Source organism: Scomber scombrus, chromosome 7, assembly GCF_963691925.1.
Source record: "Scomber scombrus chromosome 7, fScoSco1.1, whole genome shotgun sequence".
NCBI lineage: Eukaryota > Metazoa > Chordata > Actinopteri > Scombriformes > Scombridae > Scomber > Scomber scombrus.
Genome location: NC_084976.1, coordinates 15,739,723 through 15,765,256, shown reverse-complemented (window position 1 = coordinate 15,765,256; position 25,534 = coordinate 15,739,723). Strand labels below are relative to the sequence as shown.

General features: G+C 38.6%; 2 protein-coding genes across 2 annotated transcripts; one reads left to right on the top strand and one right to left on the bottom strand.

The window, feature by feature from the left end:
* Positions 1–532: 532 nt before the first annotated feature.
* Positions 533–8,954, bottom strand: hibadhb (3-hydroxyisobutyrate dehydrogenase b). Its single transcript, XM_062422172.1, has 8 exons — positions 8,874–8,954; positions 7,789–7,949; positions 7,585–7,694; positions 7,376–7,497; positions 2,268–2,401; positions 1,991–2,067; positions 1,705–1,861; positions 533–1,226 (listed from the first exon to the last, which is right to left on the bottom strand). The coding sequence occupies exons 1-8, from the start codon at positions 8,941–8,943 to the stop codon at positions 1,068–1,070; spliced, it is 990 nt and encodes a 329-aa protein (XP_062278156.1). The 5' UTR covers positions 8,944–8,954; the 3' UTR covers positions 533–1,067.
* Positions 8,878–25,510, top strand: tax1bp1b (Tax1 (human T-cell leukemia virus type I) binding protein 1b). Its single transcript, XM_062422171.1, has 19 exons — positions 8,878–8,978; positions 9,838–9,920; positions 13,149–13,342; positions 16,708–16,810; positions 17,284–17,474; positions 17,643–17,801; positions 18,781–18,929; positions 19,135–19,225; positions 19,998–20,183; positions 20,350–20,601; positions 20,976–21,146; positions 21,527–21,599; positions 21,983–22,101; positions 22,248–22,373; positions 22,887–22,973; positions 23,533–23,740; positions 23,855–24,009; positions 24,117–24,202; positions 24,477–25,510. Exons 3-19 carry the CDS (start codon positions 13,166–13,168, stop codon positions 24,673–24,675), a joined length of 2,532 nt encoding a protein of 843 aa, XP_062278155.1. The 5' UTR covers positions 8,878–8,978; positions 9,838–9,920; positions 13,149–13,165; the 3' UTR covers positions 24,676–25,510.
* Positions 25,511–25,534: the final 24 nt, after the last annotated feature.

Below are 25,534 nucleotides of genomic sequence, written 5' to 3'. Positions count from 1 at the left end.
ACTGACACTGATAACTTTAGGGAGAAATTTCAAGCATCGGTGACCGTGCAAAAATATGATGCAGTTGTAAGATTTCCGACTCATTTGGAAGGATGTGTGCAGTTTTGGCCCTCATTGTTTTTCTGCCTGGCGCTTCGCATCTCACCAGTTCATCTGCTATACAGTCAAGCTCCTCAGGGAAGATGTTTTTCCGACTTTAACCGTGACTACTGAGTCAGTGGGGCACACGGTTTAAACTAGAACATTTGGGAGCTATTTAAATAACAGTAGAAGGAAACTTGTGCAGTGAGTGTGGAAATGCAAGGTAATTAAGAATTAAATTGCAATTTTCATCATGAGACTGCATATTTCTGCTTTTGTGCCTGAGGTTTAACTACAATTAAATGCGAATTCGTGGACTGTATAAATTGAGTTTTGAAGCAGTGTCCACACAGAACTGATAAATACAGAATGTCTTGCTATAAATGAGTTAAAAACTCATTTACATAAACTGTGTGAATAGATGGAAAATTCATTGTTAACCAAGTTCAAGACATAACAATTTGTCTTTATTTCCTAACAGGATATGATGTGACACTCTTATCCCAAAGTAACATTTCCAAAGTCCAGAGAAATTACCCAAGTGAACAGAAAAAAAAAAACATACAAAAAAGATCACAAACAAAAGTTAAATATGTGGAGACTACACCGTGTTTGCAGCTGTTTAGCTTTGACAAACAGAGCTAATGAGTTGTCTGCTTAAAACCAAAAATTCCCACCATATTCTTTGCATTGTAAGTAGTAAGATCTGTAGAGTTGGCTTAACTCGACAGCTCTGTGTATCCGAGCTGCTTCTAAAACTGAATGGAGTGTTGCATTTTTAAAAAGGCTAGATCACACAGGAAACATGATTTCAAACAGGAGAGGAGTGCTCACATGACCTGTCACATTGTGTTGAAGCTCATGTGGCTTCTTGTCTTTCACAACCCTGAAAAAACTGTCCTTGGGGCAAAATGCACCCTAACTACACTATGTTAGTCCTGTGCAGGGCCAGGCCTGGCAAGGCTTTGGACGGGTGGAGGCTGATATTACTGGCCCTCCTCCTCACGCAAGAACTGGAATACAGAGGAGAAATCTTTAGTGGCATAACCGCGTGCACACATCATACGGTAGATCTGATGGGCCAAGGAGCCGAGAGGGACAGGAGTCTTTGTGTTGGTGGCCGTGTTCTGTGCGAGGCCTAGATCCTGAAAAAGAAAAGCAAACATACATTAGAGAAACCAACACAACTGTAAATTAAACTCAAACCAAAACCACAAGTTCACACACCACAGAGAATTTTTCTTTATGTTGTAATAACATGAGCTTGACTCCCTTTTAAGAGGGATGTAAAGTACTGCTGGTGTGTGACCGAAGACATGAGACCTGAGATACAATTTATTTTCTTTTTTCCCCCTCTCAACACTGTAAGTGAGACTTATGTTAATGATGCATATGAGATGTACAAATTTGTCCCTAGTACACATATTTTAAAAAGTGTTTTTGGTCTAAAATAATTTGGGTCTACTACAAAATGTTTAATACGTTTAAAAACTATTCTAGGCATGAAATGTGTTCTTTTGTTGCTCTCCATGACGACATAAACCACAAGTACACTAATGCTCAAACTGAAATGGAGGGACAGGAAATGAAGTCCTTTAAAGTATAACAGGACATTAAACTGACCTTTGCCATCAGCTGAGTGCCAAAACCTCCCTGGTAGTTATTCCCAGAGGGGACTCCCTCCATCACGCCAGGCACAGGGTTGTAGGTGTCACTAGACCAACAACGGCCCGAACTCATGTTCAGGATCTGAGCCAACAGTTTCGGATCAAGACCAAGTCTGGGAGTCAAGACAAAAAGCACATTACTTACAGAAAATGTATTGCTGTTGTGTCTATTGACATCAGTTTATTGTTATTGTAACTATTGTAACTGTTGTTATTTGTAACTACTGCGAGAAAGTGTTTACCTAATTCCCAAGTTCATTGTCTCTGATGTCCCAATCATTCCAATGGCAAGGAGCATGTTGTTACAGATTTTGGCAGCCTGTACCAAGTTAAGAGAAAAATAACATTCAATAACCTGAACACCAGGTTAAATTGTTATGTTTTAGAAAATATTAAAATCTTCACTTAGCAAAAAGTTGCAACTACATTTATATGTGTAACTTGCAGGGTAAAAAAACAAAAACAAAAAGAAAAGCGTCTTTATCGCAATCTCAAATGCATCCTTCCTGGCAAAAATACCTGTCCTGTTCCAACTTGACCACAGTACACCACATTGGCTCCCATGCAGCTGAGAAGTTCTTTGGCTGCAGTAAATTCTTCCTCTGCTCCTCCTACCATAAAAGTCAGCTTACCCGAACTGGCAGCACCCACACCTGGGAATAGGAAGTCATGGTTACATACAATGTACCATGTGTAAGCAGGCACTTATGATGGGTAAATAGCAAAAAAAGATGTCTCAAAGTTTCACTAGTTGAAATTAAGTGAACAAAGGGCAAATTGAGGAAAATCAGATGAATTCGTGTTTTGTACCCAGACTACCATGTGGGTCCATATTGTCTCACTCATTGTCTTCACTGACAAAGCTTTCTTTGGGACACTGAAGTGCACTACAACCAGAATACTGTCAGTGAAGACAATGCTGAAGATAATGAAATAAATATCGGTTTTAATGTCAAAAGTAATCAGTTCGCTGTGAAACATCTGTTAGTAATACTGCACAAATGAAATCTAATAAATTTATTTTGAATGAATCTAAAGGATGTTTAATACGTCAGTAATTGAAAGATAAGTCCGGTAAATTCAGCAGTTTGGAAAAACAAGGGCCAACTCACTGAGTTTAAGAAACCTTTGAAGCTCTGATTGTCATTTAACACTTTTACAATGTGCTTCACATAAAAGTTACTTAGAAAAAGGAGATGTACACAAGGTTGAAAATAAATAAAAGCTTTGAAATAAAATTCTAAGAGCAGAAATAAAAACCCTAAAAAACTACAGTAATGTATGAAAAACAGTCAAATGTATTCAAGTGTAAAAGCGAGTAACCACATTTAAATGAGCACAATGAGCTTGATAACTTGGTCTTGTGAGCAGTTCGGCAGTAGCATTTTGTGCTAACTGAAATGTAGAAAGACAATGCTTGTGGATACAAGGTGGGATTCACAGTCAAAATGTGAAATAGAATAATAATAATAAAATTCATATAGAATAGCCATATTTTAAAAATAATAAAAATGACATGTAAAACAAGAATTACAAACTGAGTTAAGGGATATATTTACATTTATCAAGTACATTTATCAGATATGAAGAGACCCTTATATAAAAGGTCGAACCGAAATTAAATTGCTTTTTTTGTCTACTACAGCATACACATCTACTCTGTAAATTACTTGTTGTTTGTCCTCATCTGAAGAAAAATAAAATAATATCAGAAACAAAAAGGGAGAAACCCATGTTAAATTCTTGTTTCATGATTATGCCCCTTCTTTTGCATTAATTCAATGAAATACCATTTCATCATCCATCTACATACATGAAGGCCTAATACCGATAGTCAAATCTAGCATAAAGCAATAATATGGCACTCATGTACAGTCACACAAAGCCTGATAGCATCCTGCTCTACAACAAAAGAGCCACAGACTCTGAACACACTGTCTGCTCATGAACAGTTTGTTTATTTTGTCTGTGTCCCAGCAGCCTGCCAGCTACTGTCAATCAAACCAGACACCCACCAGCCAGCAGAAACAATGCAGTTGCATTTTAGATATTTCCATGAAGAGCATTTTTCTTAATTTTAATAAAATAACTTACCAATATATTTTTAAAAAAAAACCATGTTGACATGTTTGACTGCAAGAGTCCAGGAGGCAGACACTCCCTCAATGTTTAAGAGTAGGCTTAAAACTTTCCTTTTTGATAAAGCTTATAGTTAAGGCCAGCCCAGGCTTGCCTTGGACCAGCCCCTATTTATGCTGCTATAGACCTAGACTGCTGGGGGAATTCCTATGATGCAGTAAGCTGCCCTCTTCTCCTTTCCCTCTCCAGCTGTACGTGTTCTTGACACATTAATGCGAGTTTTGTGCTTTCTCATCTCACAGGTGTATTGTATAAAGGGGTATTCCATCAAGGAGGATAAAGGAAAAGCCTGGCTTATTTTGATAACTCTCAATTTAAGTGAGAGTTTTATTATATTACTATGGATTATATGATTCCCAGCTCAGTAACCAAGGCAACTTATACCACAGAACTAGCCTGCTCCATAGCAGGCTAACTGTCAAGTTAGTTTAACAATGTGTCAAGACAGTTGCATCCAGTGTCTTTTCACACGCACATCACTTGTGTCATGTTTGGAAATATAAGATAGAAGAATTGTTGGGGACCTTTCAGTTTTATTCATGGACCCTTTTATTTAAAAGCTCAGCATTTAAAATTTAAAGTTATATTAACGCTGTGAAGACAAATATCCATCCATCTACCTTTCTTTTATCTCCAACTTTTTAATTTTCAACTTTCGATGATACTTGTAAATTGAATAATCAACCCTTTTGGGCTCCTTACGTGCTATGTGCACACATACAAGCCTGGTTACAGTTAATGTTGACTAAACCTGGCTAAACTGTATTAGTGGGACAGCTTGGGCTTCAAGTGAGTCAACGTTAATTCAAGCCAGGCTTTTTCAAGTAAGCACAGCTTTAGCTGCATTGATGAAATACCCAGCTGCTCTATGTGAAAAGTGTCCTGGGATAACTTCTGTTGTGATTTGGCGCAACAGAGCCTGCCATGTTGCACTGCCATATTTCTACAGTAGCCCAGAATGGTCTATAGTCAGTACATTTTAATATTTTAATTTACATAAATATGGACTAAATACTGTCTCAGTTGCTTTCATTTTAAAGCCATCGAAAAGCAAACAACATCACAGCAAAAAACAGGAGCTTTAACAAATAGCCAATGCATAATTCAAACTCAGACACAATGCGTTTCTTTTTTGAGGGGTACAATTGCGCTGAGTCTGCTACGTTTGGAACATGCCCTTTTGTTAAAATACCAATGCTGTCAGAAAGCATGTTTGTGGATTTTCTCCAGTGAAGCCATTTCTCTCAACCAAGCAATTGATAAAACCTCACCGTCACATTTAACCCTTGTGCCTCACTAAGAACATTTTTTGGCTTTTCATTTTTTATTTTCTTGATAATTTGGGCTGTGTTCATGCGTGTGGCATCAAATTTTCCAAGGCTATTCTTTTTAATTCATTAATTTATTATTTCAATCAATCACTTATGGTAGGTCTATAATACACTGTATAGACAAAATTGTCCCTCTAAGACTCTTGGGGACAAAAATATCACCATTGAAACCCAATTAAAACTACATTTTCTGAATCTTTCAGGCATTACTGTGTTCTGGGCTGTCGTTTTGGAGCCTGGGCTTCAAAATTGTGGTTTTTTGTTTGTTTGTTTTTTCCACCAGATAACATCATTTAACTGTATTTTTCCTGTGGGAGAATACAATGCAGTGTTATCCAGTCATGCCCTTTGCAATTTAAGGAATCACAGACTACTACCTGATTGTATTTTGAGTAAAAAATAATTAGTTGTTCAGGAATACCTACCAGATAAAAATGTGTGGTCCCTCTCTTGTCAGTGATGTTCAAAATACAACCCCCCCCATACACCGATTCTTCTCTAAGAAACTGTTATTCCATAGCATTACATTACTAAGAGCAATCAACTTGAGGGGAAAAATGAAAGATGGTAGTTATCTCATCTGGTCCTTACCTGTTTTCACATGAAGGACACATGCTGACTCAATTATGTCCCCACCACCATTTGTACTTTAATGTTTAAGTTTTAACCACACGGGATTACAGAGTCACAGCCATGCCACTGCACTTCATTTGATTTCTGTCTGACAACTGGAGATGTTAAAAAAAAGTGTAATTTAGGGGCTACGGCCTGGTGACACACACACACACACACACACACACACACACACACACACACACACACACACACACACACACACACACACACACACACACACACACACACACACACACACACACACACACACACACACACACACACACACACACACACACACACACACACACACACACACACACACACACACACACACACACACACACACACACACACACACACACACACACGAAAGCTGGAGGACTTTAATCCATGTGCACTACCACAGGACGGAAGCATATAAATCATTACTAATCTGGCTATAAAATGGACCAACGTCAATTCAAAGAAAGTGGCTGTCTTGACGTTGACGAGGGCAAGTTCAAACAAACTGTTTTTGAGCAGACCCCCAAGAAAGTCAGAGAGGACACACTTTACAGCAACAATCATTTGTGAAGTGAGAGGCTGCTTCTTGGTTGCTGCTGCTGCTCTAGGCAGCAAAAGTGGCAACACTGGATTTGCAAACTTCAAAAAGTGCCAAATTCTATTTAAAGTTCAACTTGACATGATATTAAAGTATTTAGATTTTTTTCTTATACATTTTTTTAAGTTGGAATATGCTACAAAGCTTATCTAAGCCTCTATAACCCAGCCTCATTGAACAGCCTGGCAGCAGTACAGCAATATTCCCTTCTCAAGTATTCAAGTGAGCCTTGACCTTCAAACCAATCAGAGAAGACCCAAGCCAGGGGTGGGAGCTTATGACTGTCAATACATGGAAGCACTTCTGGCCTACTACTACTACTACTACTAGTACTCTCATTCTGATGCTCCAAATTAGCTACAGCTGCTGGTAGACATCATTATGATTTACTCACACGCTAGTTAGCTCCCAATGCCTGCATTAAACAAATCAAGGAGCACCATTATTTCCAGGAGAAATTAATACATCAGATGCACATAAACACAAGGATGCAAGAGAAGGGCTGGTGGGAATGCAAAGGAGCAGGGTGAGGAAGGAGTGGTTCTAGAGTCTCATGCTAGTGCTAACATTTCCTAGCTTTAAAGTAGTTGAGTACAGTGAATATTTGATAGCAGTCCCTCCCCCACATTGTATACATAAAATACATATCAGAACTTCGGGTAACATGGTCAATGAGGTTTGATAAATTATTAACACCTCTCCATGTGATGCAATACAGTTCACAGTAACTCAACCACAACCTCAAAAATGTCCATAAACATCAATAATCTACACAGTTTAACAAAACTGAAAATTGTAACCTTAATGAAGTGGTATTTATTGCAAGGGGGTTGTATTAAACTACATTAGTTTTAGATAAGTAAAGTAAGTAAGTATTTCAGGTTTCAATAGTAAATTGTATATATAAACTATTATAATTTAAAAAACATAAAATTCACCTCCTGACACAGGTGCATCCATAAAAACTGCTCCCGTCTTCTCAGCAGCAGCAGCCATCTCTTTTGAAACAGCGGGGTCGATTGTGCTGGAGTCGATAAGTAGGGAGCCTTTCTTCACTTTTCTGTCAGGAAACATATTTAATGGTTAGTAGATGAAGTGATAACTATGTGAGTTTTACATGCATATATTGAGAGAAACCAAATAGTACTTTAGAATGCCGTTGGGTCCAGTGTACGCATCTATGACATTGGGACTAGAAGGAAGCATGGTGATAATGCGGTCTGCCTTGTCTGCTACCTCAGCAGGATTATCCACAATCTGAGAAAACAAAAAATCACAGGATAAGAAAAAATGAACAGCTAGAAACTGTTTAAAATTTTAAAAAAAGCTTGTGTACATTTTACTGTCTCACCTGAGCACCCAGCTCTTGCACTTCTTTGCATGACTCTGGGAACACATCAGTGGCAATGACTGGGTATCCGTGCTTCAACAAGTTCTTTGCCATTGGGTTTCCCATATTGCCCAGACCAATAAACCCCACCTGTGTCTTCGAGGCCATGGACCTTGTGGAGACTACAAAACAATGGCCAAATGGGCATTCATATAGTTTTTTTTATTTTGCATATCATTTACATTACACACTATCATCTGGAACCTTGTTAAGATTTAATGTCTTAACATGGCGAAGAGTACTGTTCAAATTTCATGTTAATGTGTAATTCAAGTGTGATCAACTTCAGTAACAAAGTCACCTGACGTAAAACTACCAAGCCTTTTCAATGTTTACTTAAGCATACCTTGATAACAGACTATTCTTTCATGACACAAGCAAACTTATTTTAATGTAGGTTAAAATAAACTGGTCACAGAAATAACTTTCTCTACTGGAGTTTATCTTCAAATGAATTTTTAAAAAGACTATTGCATTCACACTTTTGTGAGATTGTGTTATTTGTTTAGCCACATATTGCATCTGAATGATAACACATTTATGCAAACTGAGGGAGAACTTACAAATAAGTATGTTTAGCTCCCCCCCCCCCCCCCTTTTCTTTTAAAAGAAAAGCATTAGATTTTCCCTCTCAGAAGCTCCTCTAACTTCTGTGTAAGTGACTGCCGAGAGCCACCTCCTCTTTCTATGAAGTGCACGGTGACTGACATTACATAATGTGCCTTGATACAGTGGCACACAAGTGTATACGGTATCAGTTTTCAACCTTCAGCGTGTTTCAACGAAACTCGGACGAAAGAACCCCGACACGCATATAAGACGGAATTTACAGACAAAAAACTCTTTAACCAACTGCAAATTGAACTGAAGCCCCTGCTGCAGCAGCCAAACCCAGTCTAACGAATATTACTCAAACTTCTCTTCAAACATTTTAAGCAAAATTAGATTCTCGGGTAACAAAGAACCTTTCAGCAACAAGTTGAGCTTTTGAAGTACAGTGCAGCGACGTGCACAGTGCGTACACCATCTCAGTTTGTTCTCCTTACCAAATGCAAAGTCAACATTCTTGTAAAACCTTCCAACTAGGTACCGAGACCCTCTCAACACAGCGGCCATGCTTCTTTCCTCTTGACCTTACGTGTGACGTCGAAGTACGTAACTCAGTGACGGCCCCTTCATCCAATCAAATGACATTCACGCGCAGCACGGCCTCCCAATTCAGCCAATGAGCTGTAGGGGAGGACCAGATTTATTCCATCTCAGATAATTTGGGAAATTTCTGGTGCAGTGTGCATGTTCAGGACTTTCCTTCCTTAACACTGATTGCTAACGTCTAAAAGTTTATCTTATCTCATAGCAAACGCCGCAGCACAACTGTGTAACAATGCCTCGTTGCAAAGTCCTGAGTTCAAAATGTATATGAACTTAAGTAGTATTATTGTCGACTACTTTAAGTAGGCTATATCAAGTAAAAGTACTCATAATGCATTAGTGTCATATTATATAGTTGGTTTTATCACTAAGTATTGATGTTTATGTTTAAGATTCATTTTACTGTTGTAGTTTGTCGAAATTGACCTACTTTAAGTAGTTAAATCATTATTAGTATGTACAATATTTTCTGTTTAAGTTGAAAGTTGAGCTTCATTTGTAAAATCTTACTATACAAATTAATGGACTGAAACTGTGATATACACGATATATACAATTAATAAATTAGTTAATAATTAATATAATTAGTAAATTATATAGTAAATATATACACAATTTAAATATAAAAACTTAAAATTACAGCTCTTTAATAAATTCCACCATTAGTTTTCCAATTAAAGTTAATAATAAAGCTTAGCTTTAATGTTGTATAGAAATCCTAAATGTAGTTATTTTATTGTTTGTTACATTGTTTCTCAGTCAGAACTCGGAATGTTACATTGTTACGTTTTTTCGAACTGGTGGGATTCCCAAACAGGCCCCCCTTCCGGAAATGACGCAATGTTGTTATTATTCCAGGAAGAAGGGAAAGCACTGAACTGCGTCAACGATTGTTTTCATGCCACATTTGGATTCCAGCCGCTGATGAACATGACATTTGGGTATGTTTAAAGCTTATTATAGAAATGTAGCGAATAAAACCACTGTTGATGAATCTCGCTATGTTTGACGTGTGTTTTAAAGGCTATCTCGAGAGACAGCGTTGTTTACGTTAGCTAACCTTGTCCTGCTCTGTTTTTCGTCGAGGACGTTGTAACCGTATTAACATAGCACTCTGTGTTTAAGTTTTCACAGCTAAATATGTTACGGTCGCTAGTTTTATACACTTCATAGAAACTAACGTCTCCAAATCTTACGGTTAACGTGTACGTGTCTTGTAAAGTATGTAGCTAACGTTAGCTTGCTAGCCGCATAGCCAGATATGATCTCTGATTTCACATTAGGCCTCGCCTCGTAGTCTGTACCTTACAGATAACAATTTCAGTTTCTAGCGTGAAGTTTAGTTTATTGTGTATGTAGCATTAAATATCAGATTAGGGACTTGGGACATTTCAAAGAATGACAATATTCAATGTATTACTGGTCATCGTCGAGGAAAATGTGTTGACTGTCAGAGGCCCAATCATGTCGGGCATTTTTTTATGAGCTTAGTCCCAAATAGAAGATGAAAGTCCACCCTGAAGTAGAGGTCACATCAATCATATGGTCTAACATTATGTCACTTTTAATCTAAAGTCGGTCAGTCATGAGTCATGAGTATGTCTCTGATGTCATCAAATAAATGTACAAGGTGTTGCTGTGATATTATTCAGTACTAATAGACAGGGATATAAAGTGGTCTGAAAACAAATTCAAATGTTATCTAATGTTACTTCACTTAAAGCAAAGATACCATGCTGAACAATTACTTAAATTATAGTGATGGTCATTTATTACAAGCCAAATTCGTAAATTATCAGGTGTAAATTGTGCTCATGGATCGAATGTAAATCAAATGTTGATTCATCCCTGTTAATGAGTTACTGTTATTACTTTCAAAACTAGTGAAATGAAAACAATGGAAAGCTTAAAGTACAGTAACAAAATATCTCTACTTAATCACTTCCTTACACTGTTGAAGGTAGGTTGGTTACCTCATTTAGCAAAACTGTCTCAAATTCACAATTCACAAAATCCTCAATCTCAAGAGCTGTTGGGAAAAGATTCCTTATGTTACCCAGATTTAAAAGACATCTAGTTGCCCCCTGTAGCACGCAATCCAATGCATATGTATCATTGTTTAATTTGGTTTTCAGAGATCCTGTTCAGTTTGTAAACTCAGAAAATATTGCATAAAAAGGTATCATTTCTTCTACATATTTATCAGGTGGTTATTAGTCATTTGTTAATTAACCTGGAACACTAAAAAGACCACTGTAATGTGTACAAACATAAAAAAGGGTGTTTCAGATATCTGGATGTAATTACCATAGCTTGTCGTGTGTTTAAAGTGATAAACTATGACTTCTACTGTAAAATTGGTACGTTGCATAGGTTTATCACTGAGAAAGAACCGTTTTACTTCCTGGTTGCAAACTTGGACATTTTCTGACTTTAAATCATGACAACGACTCATCAACACCATGAGTCAGTTTGCCCGTTGTAGGCTAGTGCTTTAAGCCATGTTATGGGTTGGGACACAGTTTGCATGTGTTTCAGACATGTTATCCGCTGTTGTTGATAGAGTTAAAAAAAACTTGAATCACAAAAAATGGCATGCTTAAAATCTTAAATGCACAACATGTAATTTCTGCTGCTAGAGGTCTCTCAATCAAAACAATAACAAAAGACATAGTTTGATGACGTTGTGAAGTAGCGTGGAATCATGGGAGTTGTTGTCTTCATTGTTAAACATCCACCATTGCAGTCAGCTTCTCCCAGTTAGGATTCCTTCAGTCTTCATAGTTCAGGAGGTTTTTCACCAGGAGCTGAGGTCTCCTCCTCTCCAAAACAAATGTACAGCAGGATTAAAACCGGTAAAACACTGAAAAAGAAGTTCAACGTTAAAAATCAGTGTTTCTCCAAGGCTGTTCAGTGGACAGCCCTCAACTTGTTTCTCAGATAGCTCAAGATCCTGACGCCTGATGACTAGAATCCTTCATCTGGTTCATATATTTAGTTAAAAACAACCAAGATCTAAAAAAGTTTATCTTAAAAATGTGGCTTATAACTGAATAAAAGTCAATTTATGAGAGAGTTTCATGCGGGGAACTCCGACACCAATGTATTATATTGTACTCTTTGATAGACTCCTTTGTGGCGGATGACCACATCACCATGATGGCACTGACAGGCAACCACATGAAACAGACCATCACCTTAATTATAATTACGGATTTATCTAGATTTGAAAAGTGTTGGAAACATTTATGATAATGTAAGTACACGACTGAGCAAAATATATAACATAGGTATAGTTGTTTTAGACATGTGGAATAGTTACATATTATAGTTGTAAATATGACAATGCTACTCATTTGCAGAACACATTTATTCACACTAATCCAAGTTAACAGTGGTGTTACAGTATTTTTTCCATGAACTGTTCTGTCATTGCAAGTTATGCACATTTAAACAGAGGGAAACATTACATACACACATACCATATGACACTGTTGATGTTTTTGTGTAATGTAAGATAGAAATATCCATGCACTGAAAAGATAGAATTAACTTCTCAATATGAGACTGAACTGAACAACAGTCCTTGTAATTAACTATTCGATGTGATCATATCTGACTATAACTGGCCTTTCTCTCTCACTCTCTTTTGTAAGAAGTTAACTTAACACAAGTGTTCTTCAGTACGTGTGTGTTCACACTCGCATTCAAGTTCACATATAATCACACACTAAAACATACGCCAAAACACACACCCTCATTACATCATTTTATGTACTTTATGTCTTTTCTAGATTGATGCTGCTTCTTTATGTATGCCTTTTGATCCTATGGTTGCTTATCTGCTTATTGTTGTGGATTACATGACTTGCATTTGCTTATAAAGCATATTGAGGTGAAATTCCCTTTCTGTGCCTCTAGGGGTTAAACATTAAATTGTATTTCACTGGCAAAGTTATAGAGGTTTGGTTTAAATATACAGTTAATAATAGTAATGACAATGGAATTGTAGTCTCACTTGTCTCTTAAAATAGCCAGTTTGGGTCAAGCATTGAACATTGGATTGCTTCTTCAGTCATTATCAATTATCATGAAGAGTGGTATTTTAGTTTTTTTCTGTGGTTACATTTTTTTCTCTAATATTTTGTTGCTTTTCTCTTCCTTTGCAGCCAGTGCTGAATGATTTATGGCACTGTTTCTGGACAGGACTTCATTAGGCAACAACATGGACACATCAAACTTCGCCCACGTCATCTTCCAGAATGTAGGGAAGAGTTACCTGCCCCATGCTGCACTGGAGTGTCATTACACCCTGACACAGTTCATTAAACCACATCCAAAGGACTGGGTTGGCATATTCAAGGTGAATAATCCTATTCAATGTATTATAAAAGCCTCTGAGGAAAATGCAAAGTATAAATGAATGTCAGTAGTAGTAGTATGTTTGTATTACCTATAGAGTAGATAATATTGTGTATGATGCATGGCAAAGTAAATCTCTGACATACTGTATGATACCGCCCCACTCACCTCCTTCGGATTATATTATATTGCTGAGATTGTAATAAAAATGTGGTAACAAAGTATTATTAATATAGTGAAAAGGATTGAGAGTCAGCCATCATCATGTTTATTTGAAGAATGAGCTTGACATGAAGAAAGAGCTTTTTGACCCCACCACACCACGCACGAGAGTGTCCCACATGGATCTAGTTATAGGAGGACATTAAATCCACTATACAGTGGGAGTAATTTATTTTAGTCTAATCTGTAGTAAAAACTAGATGTAGGCAGAAGCATATGGCTTCAGGCTTCTCCAGACCAACATGCTTTTTACTTCCCAGGGATGAGTTGGAAGCTGTGAATAAATCAGACCATATCAGAAAAATCGAACTAATGTACTTCTAGTGATGAATGATTCTCTGTTGTTATTAAAGAGGACAGTTAGGTTAAACTTTTGAGAGAAATCCATTGTCTGGCTGTAGGGACAATGTATTATTTATTTTTTAGAGATAAATCACACATGCAGTTACTGAGATTACTAGTTTAACCTGTACAGATGTGAAAGAGGCTTTTCTAATATTCTGACTCTTATGTATTCATAGTATATATGATATATATGTTGATATAATGCAGTCCAGTACAACAACACCATTAAATAAGGTCTCAAAGATTATCATGTTGTTTAATGCAGGGCTCTTGTGTGTTAACAACCATTAAATGAATATTCAAATAAGATTTTATAACTGTTGGACAGAGTAATATGAGTCTAAAGTGCAAGCACACACTTTATGACTGCACATTTTTTCATTGAGTGGAAGTCAGAAATAGGCTTGTATCACTTCTTCTGCATGCATACTGTAATGCCATGAACCTAGCCAAGACATTTTTTGAGGAATTTTGCCAACAATGCAGAAAATGAAATTGCTGATGCCTTTGTGATATTAATTAAATCCTTACATTTATTTGGTGTCTGGAAAAAATAATATCTAGGAAACAGAAACAGTGTCTGTGTTATTCATGACACTTTTGTGGATTTCTAAAATGTGCACAGAGGTTTTTGCAGAGTCTCACTGAGAAATTAGGTCACGTTAGGCTACTGGAGGTGGATCAGGTAATGTCTGGAGGCTGGTGAAAGACTGGATTCAGCACTCTTGTTGTAGCTGGATATACCACCCCACATTGTGTTTAGCCTTAAGGTAGGCACCAACTGGCAGTATAGATCTTAAAATGACTAATTTCTCTAGCCTCTAAAACCCAGAGCTGAGATGGAAAAGTCTTGAGTACAGGATCATAAATCGTGTAAATGTCCGGGCAGCGCCGACAGATGAGACGATCGGTGCCAAGTTCTCGCGTTTGCATGCTTAGTGATACCTGGATACACTGTACATCAGTGTTAGCTTCTTAACTCACATTGAGTTGCTACTTGCTCCCAGTCAAGGAGAGTGAATTCTTATTCTACCGCTTGTGATCTGAGTATAGTGCATGTTTCAGATCTGCTTTGTTAAATGACGCAGGCCAGACTATAAAATATCATATGGTTCAGTCATGTCAGCACACATCAGTGAGTTGGTTGAAAGAATTATAAGGCTGAAGAATTCTTACTAAATTGAAAAGGAATTATCTTTAATGAATGCTTTAACATGTCAACCTAACATAATTTACAAATGTTTAAATTATATACTTTTACCTGGCAAGTCAAACAAAAACCAAATATGCTACTGATGATAAATAGATGAGCGACAGGTTCTCGCTCTTGTCACGTGGACATTTGCAGCATTTGGCCCTTTGATGTTGGAACATTTACCATACTGCACGATGCGAGCTGGTCTAGGGTTCACACAGGAATGTTGTTGGAACAGGTTGTTAGAGTGGCCTAGGAGAAAGCAGGCACAGCTTTATAATTAACCTGTCTCCAAGCACAACCTCACTGTATGATTCATGAACAACTCGCTCCCGAATTTATTCAGCCTAACTGGCACATGGACAATACATTACCTCCTGCCGCAACATTGCCATCGGCTTCTGTCAACTTTCTGTAAAGTATGGCTTTGTTGGAATGCTGTTGAAATTTCACGTTTAAGCCAAATACATGTCGCTCTATGATAATCCTGTAACTGCTTGTATGGTTTCAGAGATTTTAGCCTTGCAGTGTGGCCTGTATCCACAGTGCAGTTTTTCTTAATGGCAGCTCTACACCGTCTCTACCTCCTGTCCTCCTTTTTATACACATTGTAGGCCAGTCTGCTGTAAGTGAAAGAGTTCCTCAGAGTTTTCACCCACCACCTCTGCAGCTCTAATGAGTGGACTGGTGAAGGCCAGCCTTCAGTAATGACACTCACTAACTAGGTGCATGTTTTAATTGCTTCCTGTTCTTTACTGCTGGAGGCTGGAACTGCACTGCTAACAATTGGGGGGTTTTGGAGCACCAGGGCCTTCTATCTCTGGCTCTGACAAACACTTGCAGTATTGTAGCTGTACGCTGTTTTTACACAGGCAGAAAGTAAACTGCCCATATAGTGAAAAAACACCTGCCTCAAAAGCAACACTATATTAAAACATTATATGTCTGCATGAGTATTTTAAAAATAAGTTACACGTTTTTTTTAAGTTACATCACAGCTTAAAGTTAGTTTTTTGGCAGAATGCTCTTGATTTAGTCAGTCCTGACTGGGTTTGTTGTGGATGCATCTGTGTGCTTGAGTGTGCACACCGAAAGCCAGCCAGCTCGAAGTGACTCTGATTTTGTTTGACAGTTTTATGGCACCAGGCTGAAGTCATGGATGTATTTTCTCCCATCAGCCATCACTTAACAACACATAAAATACATATAATTACATTTTGGTTTTCATTTTCAAGTCGCCTATGTGTAAAATTTTCACCTATTTTCCTCTTCCTGTTAGAAGTGAGTTGTAGCTACATTTCCACGGTTAGGCTTGTTCATGACATGGGCCGGGTGACATGCAGATGGTGACCAGGAGTTGGAGTTGTTCATAGAAATTGTTTTTTTTCTTTGGAAATAAAAAAATCACAGTTGGCATGTTCTTACTCTATCATACCGACATATATTGAACGCGCCATGATTACTGTAATAAACAAGTTTGAGATATTCTGGAAGTGGCCCTTTGTGGATTCTAGGAAGTCTCCCTGTTAATCCTTCATTGTTATTATCCTACACTGATGTGGTGAGAGCGTCTGGTTGAATGGATTCCCCACAATGTCTCACAGGTTGGTTGGAGCACAGCGAGAGACTATTACACATTCTTGTGGTCACCTCTCCCCGACAGCTATGTGGAAGGCACCGCAGTCAACAGAACAGTGGTCTTTCAGGGTAAGATCATACCATAGTTTTATATAACTTTGACACCTTTTAATAACCACATGCCACAGGGCCACTCAGAGGATTGTTAAAAATCCATGAATAGAGTTAAATGAGAAACTTTCCACTCACATCTCTGTTCAGGTGTTAATCACATTTCAGTTTATGTGTGTTTTTATATCTTTTTTTTAGTACTTTATTAAAAAAGTAATGGAAAGTGACAAAAGGGGGGAGATACATGTTATATTTCCTTTTTAGATTTAAAACCCACAGTATCACAAATTCTTAGTGTTCCCAAGCTCACTTAAACACTACAGCACAACATTTGCGTTGTTAGTTCAATTACAAATGTGTACCTGAACTAAGTACACACGTGTGGAGTTAATCTTAGGACACAAGTCTGTTTTTATCATTATGGATGAATATCTTCACCCTCACTCCTCTGTGCTACTGTACTGAGCTCACTGGCTGTCGTTTTTCCTCAGGATATTATGTACCCAATGATGATGGCGAGTTCTACCAGTTCTGCTATGTGACCCACAAAGGAGAGATCCGTGGAGCCAGCACTCCGTTCCTGTTTCGTGCCAGCAGCCCTTCAGAGGATGAGCTGCTGACTGTGGAGGATGAATGCAACTCTGACATCCTGGTGGTCACCACCAAGGCCAGCTTCCTTGAGGTACAGTGAAGATCTAACAGTGCTATTTTAACCTCTAAGCTCAAATAATTTGACATGGACACAATGCACAGCTTTGAAGAATATATTTTATTAGTGCATGTTGGTTTACTTTGTTAGTAAATTATTAAGTGGCCTAAAACAGCTTGAATTATTTTTCTTTCTCTGCAGCAAAAGGTGGAAGAAGCCCAGAGAGAGAAAGATGAGCTGATCACAAACATGGCTCTCCTGCAGCAAGAGAAAGAGCAGCTGGAAGCAGAGAAGGAGAGCTTGCAGAAGGAGTGTGAGCAGGAAAAGGAGACATGCGCCCAGCTGAAAAGGGAGAACCAAGTAAGCTTAGAATGAACTGAGTCAGCTTTTAAAGATGGTAGTGCCAGCAGTAAGGAGGGGAAAGTCATGTTTGTTGCTCCTTTACTGACTTAAACAAAAGAGCCTTTTAGTTTCTGTTTAGTTTTAATTGGTTCTTAATTGAACAACACTTTCTGGCGAGTAATAAGTTCTATGATTATTTCTCTTTTCTAGATCTTGTGGTTCCTCCACGGCCACTTTTACATTTGGCCAAACAGTCTCTTAGCACCCCCTAGCGAATGACTGCGAATATGCAAAGCTATCCGATCTTGCGATCCACTAAGCGAATAAATCAGACTCTGACAGATATGAATGTCTGTATTATCAAAGTTGTAATTCAGTTTTTATGGCATAACATTAAGTCTTAAAAGCAGTGTCAGTAATAATTCATTTTGCTGTCCTTTGCCATAAATCTGATGGTTTTAAAACAGCTTTCAGATGAAAACATGATTACAGATTTTGTGGCTGTTAATTTTATGGTTATACTTTTTATATGTTTTTTTATGTGGTGTGAATATAAAGATTCCAAAATTCTGTCTATAAACAAAATTGTTCCTTTTGCTTTTTTTTAATGTCATCTTTAACCCTCATCCACCAACAGATTTAACATACAACATGAAAAGAAGAATAGGAATAAATACATTGGTGTTTTAAAAAAGTACTTATTATAGTTTGAAAACATTGCATCGGGGCATAATGTTCATTTTTATTTAGACAATTTCAGGCAAACTTTCAGCTTGAAAACAGACAGAGTTTAGGAAGCTAATATTTCTCACCATTTCAGACATTAAATACATCCAGACCAGTCTTGGCACATATTTTGATGTAATTATATTTATTAGATAAGGTTTTGATATCAGATTTTTTAAAAGTAAAGATAAAAAGGATGAAAAAACCAACACCGTCAAATTTTAAAGTTTTACTCTTCTGGTTCCCAACAGTATATTTTATTGTCTCCCAGGAGGTGCAGAATTCTGCCCAGGCCTTGCAAGAGGAGAAAGAGGAAGTTAAGAGGAGGCTGGAGGAGGCCACAGCCAGGGTGTTACAGCTGGAAGAAGACCTGATTGGGGTCACCCAGAAGGGTCTACAAAAGGAAACTGAGCTGGACAGGTGGGTTCAGGATTTGAGGATTAGTTGCAAATTCATTTGCTGCTCATGCTTTTGTGCACAGAGATGTATGTATCAACTTGGTTACTTTAGACTGTGTGGTAATAAGCAGGGGGAACTTATCAATTATACCAAATATTGGATGTTTTAAAAAATATTGTAAAGGGTGATATAATATTACTAACAATTTTTATGATCTGTTCCTTAGTCTGAAGGATAGAGTGAAGAAACTTACAGCAGAGAAGGAGGCACTTGAATCTCATCTCAAGAATGAGAAGGATGAGAAGGAACTCTACAAGGTAAAGTATTGGTAGTATGAACTCATTTCTTGCATTTATTTACTTTAAAAGAGTGACATTCTGATAATGTGTCTCCTGTTAATCTTCAAAAGTCTTGTGTTGTCACTCAAAGATTATTAAAAGCATAGAATGGCAAGGTTCAGGTCTGTAGCCATAAGGAACATGATCATTTACACATTGGGCCTGGTTGTCAGCGTGGGTAATGACGTTAGCAGTGGTTCGGTTGAATTTTATATTTAGTGACCGCTTTACAATGTGTGCAATTTACAACATTTTTATAATAGATTCCCCTAAATTGGAGGTCCAGTTAATTGATATTTCCTGTTTTTAGCTTTTTGCTTTTTACTTCTGTGATTTTTTTGGATACTTTTGCCCAAACGCTTAGTCTAAATAGGGCATGCCTTTTTCTGTCTTTCTCTGGTCTGTCTGGTGTTTCTGTCTCTTTGTTGTGGTGGCACTGCACAGGAACTGGGAGTGCCACACACTATACTGTCGCCACGGAAATTGCGTCAAAAACTTAATTTAACTTGCACCATAACACTAGGGCTGTTGCACGAGGAAAACTTTATGGACCTATCTCAATCTCTGCTTTGTAATTGAGGTCATGCAACATTTATTTTAATAGTCATATGCTCGTTGGTACATGAACATGATTGTTGTTGGATGAAGCAAAAGATTACAGCTCTATGTTTTGAAACTTTCTTGTGTTTTATAATTTTTTCTTCATGTGTGTGTGGCCATGTGTTTACATCTGTGGGTGTGTGTACACCAGATTCACCTGAAAAACCGAGAGTTGGAGAACACCAAACTGAGTGCAGAGCTGCAGATGCTGAAGTCTGTGGATGTGAATAAGGAAAACACCATTGCTCAGTTTAAAGAAGAGGTGGGACGCCTGCAGGCGTGCCTCACTGAGAAGGAGAAACAGTACAGAGAGATCTTGGCCAAAGTTTCCCCCCTGGTACAAACACTTTGTTTTAAAGCTTAAGAGTTACAACACATAGATACATTTGTTATATACAGTATTGAATATGATTTATTCTTAGATTAAGCAATCATAAGAACATAGGAAAATCCTAGCCAGGCGGAAATTGAACCTTCATCTAAAAGGTGTTTATTTCTGGCAGGGAGATATGAAGGCCCTGAAGGAGCAACTGCGACAGAAGGAGGAGCAGCTCCAGGCTAACCAGCAGCACTCCACCTTACTGGCTGCTGAGTTGCGAGATGCCTCTAGTACCCGCGACCGCACCATGTCTGAACTGTATCACATGAAGTTGGAGGTCGATGCCCTCCGGCAGGCCAAAGCTGAAGCTCATGCCCAATGTGTCCGTCTGGAGTGCCTGGTAGAGCAGATGAACACAGAGGCCAAGCAGGAAGCTGTAAGGATGATGATAAACCTGCAAGTCAGGATTTGTTAAGAAAGGATACTTGTTATCAAATTAATATGTTTGTCCATAAGTACGATGAAAGTATGTATAACGTATTATATTTCAAATAAAAATGACCCTAACCCCTAACCCAAAAAACAGATCCACAGCTGCCTTTTACTGATGGCATGCATAGGACAAGTCAACCAAACTTTAACTGAGGAATCATTTGGGGGCACCTGTTTTGAAAGCTAACACTTATGAGAAAGACTAATAGACTTTGTAGATTAATCACTCACAATAGTAAGGGAACTTACTGGTACCAACAATTATATTTCTGTATTTACTGTGTTTGGTGTCTGATCTTTCCGACTCGATGTTACCAGGCCAAAGCAGAGGAAGAGGCTGCTGCAGACCCAGCTGTTTTAGCAGAGCTGCAGAGGGAAGTGGAGGACCTGAAGCTGCGTCTGCACATGGCCGCAGAACACTACAAGGAAAAATACAAGGAATGTCAGCGACTGCAAAAACAAGTGCTTAAGCTCTCTGAACAGCAAGGGGTAGGTCCCACATGATACCGGCAGACGTACTACAGTACATACATGCCCCAACAAGTGAAAGAACAGAACTTGATAGATAAATACACTGCAGTGCGGATGTTTTGAGAATAATTAATAGCAAAGCAGACTTGGATAAATACATCTTTATCATCTTACTATGTGACATTTACACATGCACAGTTTAATGTCTGTATGTAAAATTAACACACAAATTTAATATAATCTCAGTTGCTTATTTTTTTGATGTCATTTGTTATGTAATTTTGCTGTATACACATCCAGCTCAGGCTTGCAGGAATTTACAGTTTCATTCACTACCCTTTTTATTATTATTACATTTAGTCAATATCCAAATGAATTTGATTTCTTCCTGTCTGTAGGATCAGAAGAGAAGCTCATCACAAGAGATCACCACAGTACCTGCATCTGTGAGTCCAGACACATCTGTGCCAGGTACCTATGTCTAATTATACTACATTTTAATTTATGGGGTGAATAATTGCCTTTAAATCTCAATGTAGTTTCTTTGATGTTTGCCTTGCCTTTGCCTTGTATTTCCTCTGAAATCAGTCAGTCAGGGGTTTAAGTAGGGACTCTGAACTTCTGATATATTGGAATGGCGTCGGGTTATAAAGACATGATACATTACAGTCTTTATCAATATGCTTTCAGTGTTGTTTTTCGATAGTGTTTATACTGCAAACAAGTAATTTAGATTAATTGCTTCAGTAGTTTTGATGATCAAAAGATTAACTAAAATTAAAAAAATATGTATTTATACACTTTGTTGCTTTGCCTCAGGAAAACTGTCTGACTTGCCTTCACTGTCTTCACAGGGAGTCCAGGTTCTGCAGATCCCATGCTGGAAGCCATCATCCAGGAGAAGCTCAAAGGCATAAGCAGAGAGGCGTCCGACAGGAACGACAAATACAGGAAATGCAAGCAGATGCTGATGGTAAGAACTGAATTTTTTTGCATCCCCAGATGAGATCCTGACACCCTGTCGTGAAGCATTTATGTGGTATAAAGGTGTGATGTGTGCTCTCTGGATTGTGAGATAGAGGAATATGATGATAAGAGGTTTGGTTGATCGCCCTTTAGGAGGAGAAGGAGCGTAGCTGCATGTTTGCTGATGAGCTGGCCAAGATGGAGGTGAAATTTAAGGAGCAACTGAAGACCAATGAGAACCTGAAGCTGCAATTTGCATCAGAGGAAGACCGCTGCAAGGTTGGTTTAACTTACAGAGAGTCAAGAGCACAGACACTTAGCACAGCACTCAGACTGCCTTTGGACACTTCTGTGTTTTAAACCACTGTGTATGGCTGGTCTAGCTCAGGAATCAAGCCTTTGATGATATCTCTCCCCTTGAACACAGTCCTCTCTGACAGTGTTGTTTATGAGCAAGCCTATCTGTGAGACGACATTTTACTGCTGTTTATGTCAGGCTCTGGAGACACGCTAAGCCCGGCTCGGAGGAGTCTTCTCCAGTTGCCTGGCTAATGCTGTGCTTGGCTCAGGTCAGGCGGATATTTGCTTAGTGTCTCAGAGGAATTCAAACAGGTTGTTTTGCTTTGAGCGGTATTGTACATAAATCAGTTCTCAGCAAAGGGAAGGCTTTTATGGCTGAGATCAATTAATGTCATGCACTGAAGTCTGTGAGTATTTCATCAATGCATTTTTCAGTCAGCATGTCTTCATTCCTCTCTTTTTTTGTTTGTGCCCTTTTAAAAAAAAATCCAGAGCCAGATAGCAGAGAAGGGACGGGAGCTGAAGGAACTGAAGGACACACTAGCACTTGTTGTGAAAGAGAAGGAAAAACTGGAGGGGGTTAGTGACAGCTTTCATTTTCTCCTTTATAGACTTCTTCCACCCAGAAAATTCCCAGAAAAGTGCCATTCCCCTGCCATTTTCCCTCTCCCAATTTGGTCTGTGTTTAATATGCCTCTGTAATTGTAGAAGCAAAGTAAATGAGTTCTTGTTTTCCATTCCATTACTTTGGACCACAGCAAGGTCCTCACTGACCTAAAATATTGCTCCGAGGTAATGCTGTTACAGCTAAGAGGAGCAGAATGACCCAATTTGAGGTTTAGACTGTAAATTAAACTGGCGTCTGCAACTAACATCAATAAAACACAGAGTCCTGTTCCCTTTGAAAATGAGAAGAGTTTCTTTTTTAATGAAGGTGCTAATTAAACTGTGTGAGCAAGAGAAAAAGCAAGAAGTCACAGCTCAGGAGCTGCTGTGTGATTATAAGCAGTGACACATTGCTGGGAAACACAGAGATGTGGAGCTCCTTACTAAATACATTGATGCCCATGGTGGCATTTCATTTTTGCCTCTGGTGTTTGCTGTAAAAATAGCTTGAATTCTGCTGTTTCTTCCCCAGGAGCTTCAGAAGGGCAGCGCCAACAGCAACAGGAAGGGGGATCAGGGGGGCAGTGAGAAAACCAGTATGGAGTGTATCCAGTCCAGTGTGCCTTTATTCCTGCAGTATCCTGTCCCTTACACCCAGGATGCTCCCACCCCTCTGCTAGTCTCTCAGAGCCCCAGCAAGCTGCATTTTGGGAACCCTTACTCCATGTCAGACTCAAAAGGTTGGTTTTTATTTTCTGAAAGTAATCTGTCTTTTGCTGTTCAGACACGGTTTCACAGTAACAATTTTAGAAATTATTGGCTTTTGTTTACAATAGCTATGTCTCTCCCTGTAGATGAGGCAGATGAGGAGTTCTCAGATGACCAGCTGCTTAGACTCCCCCCTGTGGGACCGCCCTCTTGGGACAGCAATGTGGTGTGTATCCAACCCACCCGCAATCACAGCCGGCCAGAGGGCCCCGAGGAGTCAGAGGAAAAGCAAAACAACAACGTAAGCCTCACTCCCAGAACCAGTGTGCAGTTACATACTTAAGAACCCACTTTTTGTCTTGGAGTTTGTGGATAAAAAAAAAAAATCTCTTCACCTTTCTTTTCAAGGGTAATACCAATGAACAGCCCACAACAACTGAAACCCACAGCCCATTTGTGAACGATGGACAAACTGCCTTTTGCTTTGATCCCAGGTAACAGACCCTCACATGCCTCAACTCTCATAGATGCTGTCCAAGTTTGCAGACCCTACAGTTTCTAAACCTGTGCATTGTAACATGTGTTTGTTCTGCTGCACGGCCCCCTTTTGTCAGTATTAGTCGAGCAGCAGGCCACCCACGTCGCAACCAGACAGATGCTCTTTATTAGCTTGTGCTCCTGGTTTGCCCACATCATCACTTGACTGCTTATTAACATTTGCTTTCTCTCTCTCCCTTTTTTATCCTCCCTACCCTCTCCCATGTGCAGCATGGACATGAAACGATGTCCACTGTGTGAGGTCATCTTCCCACCCAACTATGACCAGAGCAAGTTCGAGGAGCACGTGGAGAGCCACTGGAAAATCTGCCCCATGTGCAGCGAGCAGTTCCCCCTGGACTGCGACCAGAAGGTGTTCGAGAATCACGTGCTCACCCACTTCGACGGCCACACACTCAACTTCGACTAAAGAAGTGGAGAATCAGCACATACAGTCTGCCTACACCGAAATAAATCACTCTGCACTCTTTTCTGCATGTAATGGTGTGAAGATCAACTCTTTAGGACTAAACTTTCGCTTTGTTACTTCAACTTAGAGAAACACTTTGAAGTGATGTGACATTTTAAAATGGCATTGTAATTCTGTGTTAATCACAGATACCGAATCTGTTTGCAAATCAGAACTTTTTTTAATAGATGAAAGATTAATTTGGATTTGAATAATAATTTAGGGGGATAAGACTGTTGTACGTGCATACACCGACTTAAAATTGACTCGGTTCTCACAGATCTGTTAGACTACAGGAAGTAACGAATCAGGGAAAGAAATAAGTGTTTACCAAACTTACATTTGACCCCTACAACCAAATGCTTCCCCACTACACATCACTGTACAAGTCATCTGCTCATCCTTTATAGACAGCAGCGTTGGTGCACTATATGCAGTCAGGGAGAAATCTTGTGTGATTACATCAAGACATGATTATACAGAATATCATCAAATCATCTATTTTAGAATAATTAAAGCCAATGATATTATGAAAACCTTGATACTTTGTGTATGATATAGATTTGTTTTCTGTTAGGTTTCCATTGTTTTGACTTTGATTATTTAGTTGGGATAGTGTCAGGACCCTTAAAATCTTCATATCATCGTCTAATGCATGCATGCTCCGCTTCTGTTCAATTTCCTTCTTTTGTTCCTTGCTTTTACAGTAATAAGTTATTTTATTCATAGACATGTTTCATTTGTTAAGTGAGTTTCATGTATCTAATATTACCTAATAAAGTCTGTTTGAAACTGATTTGTGTCCAAACACAGTTAATAA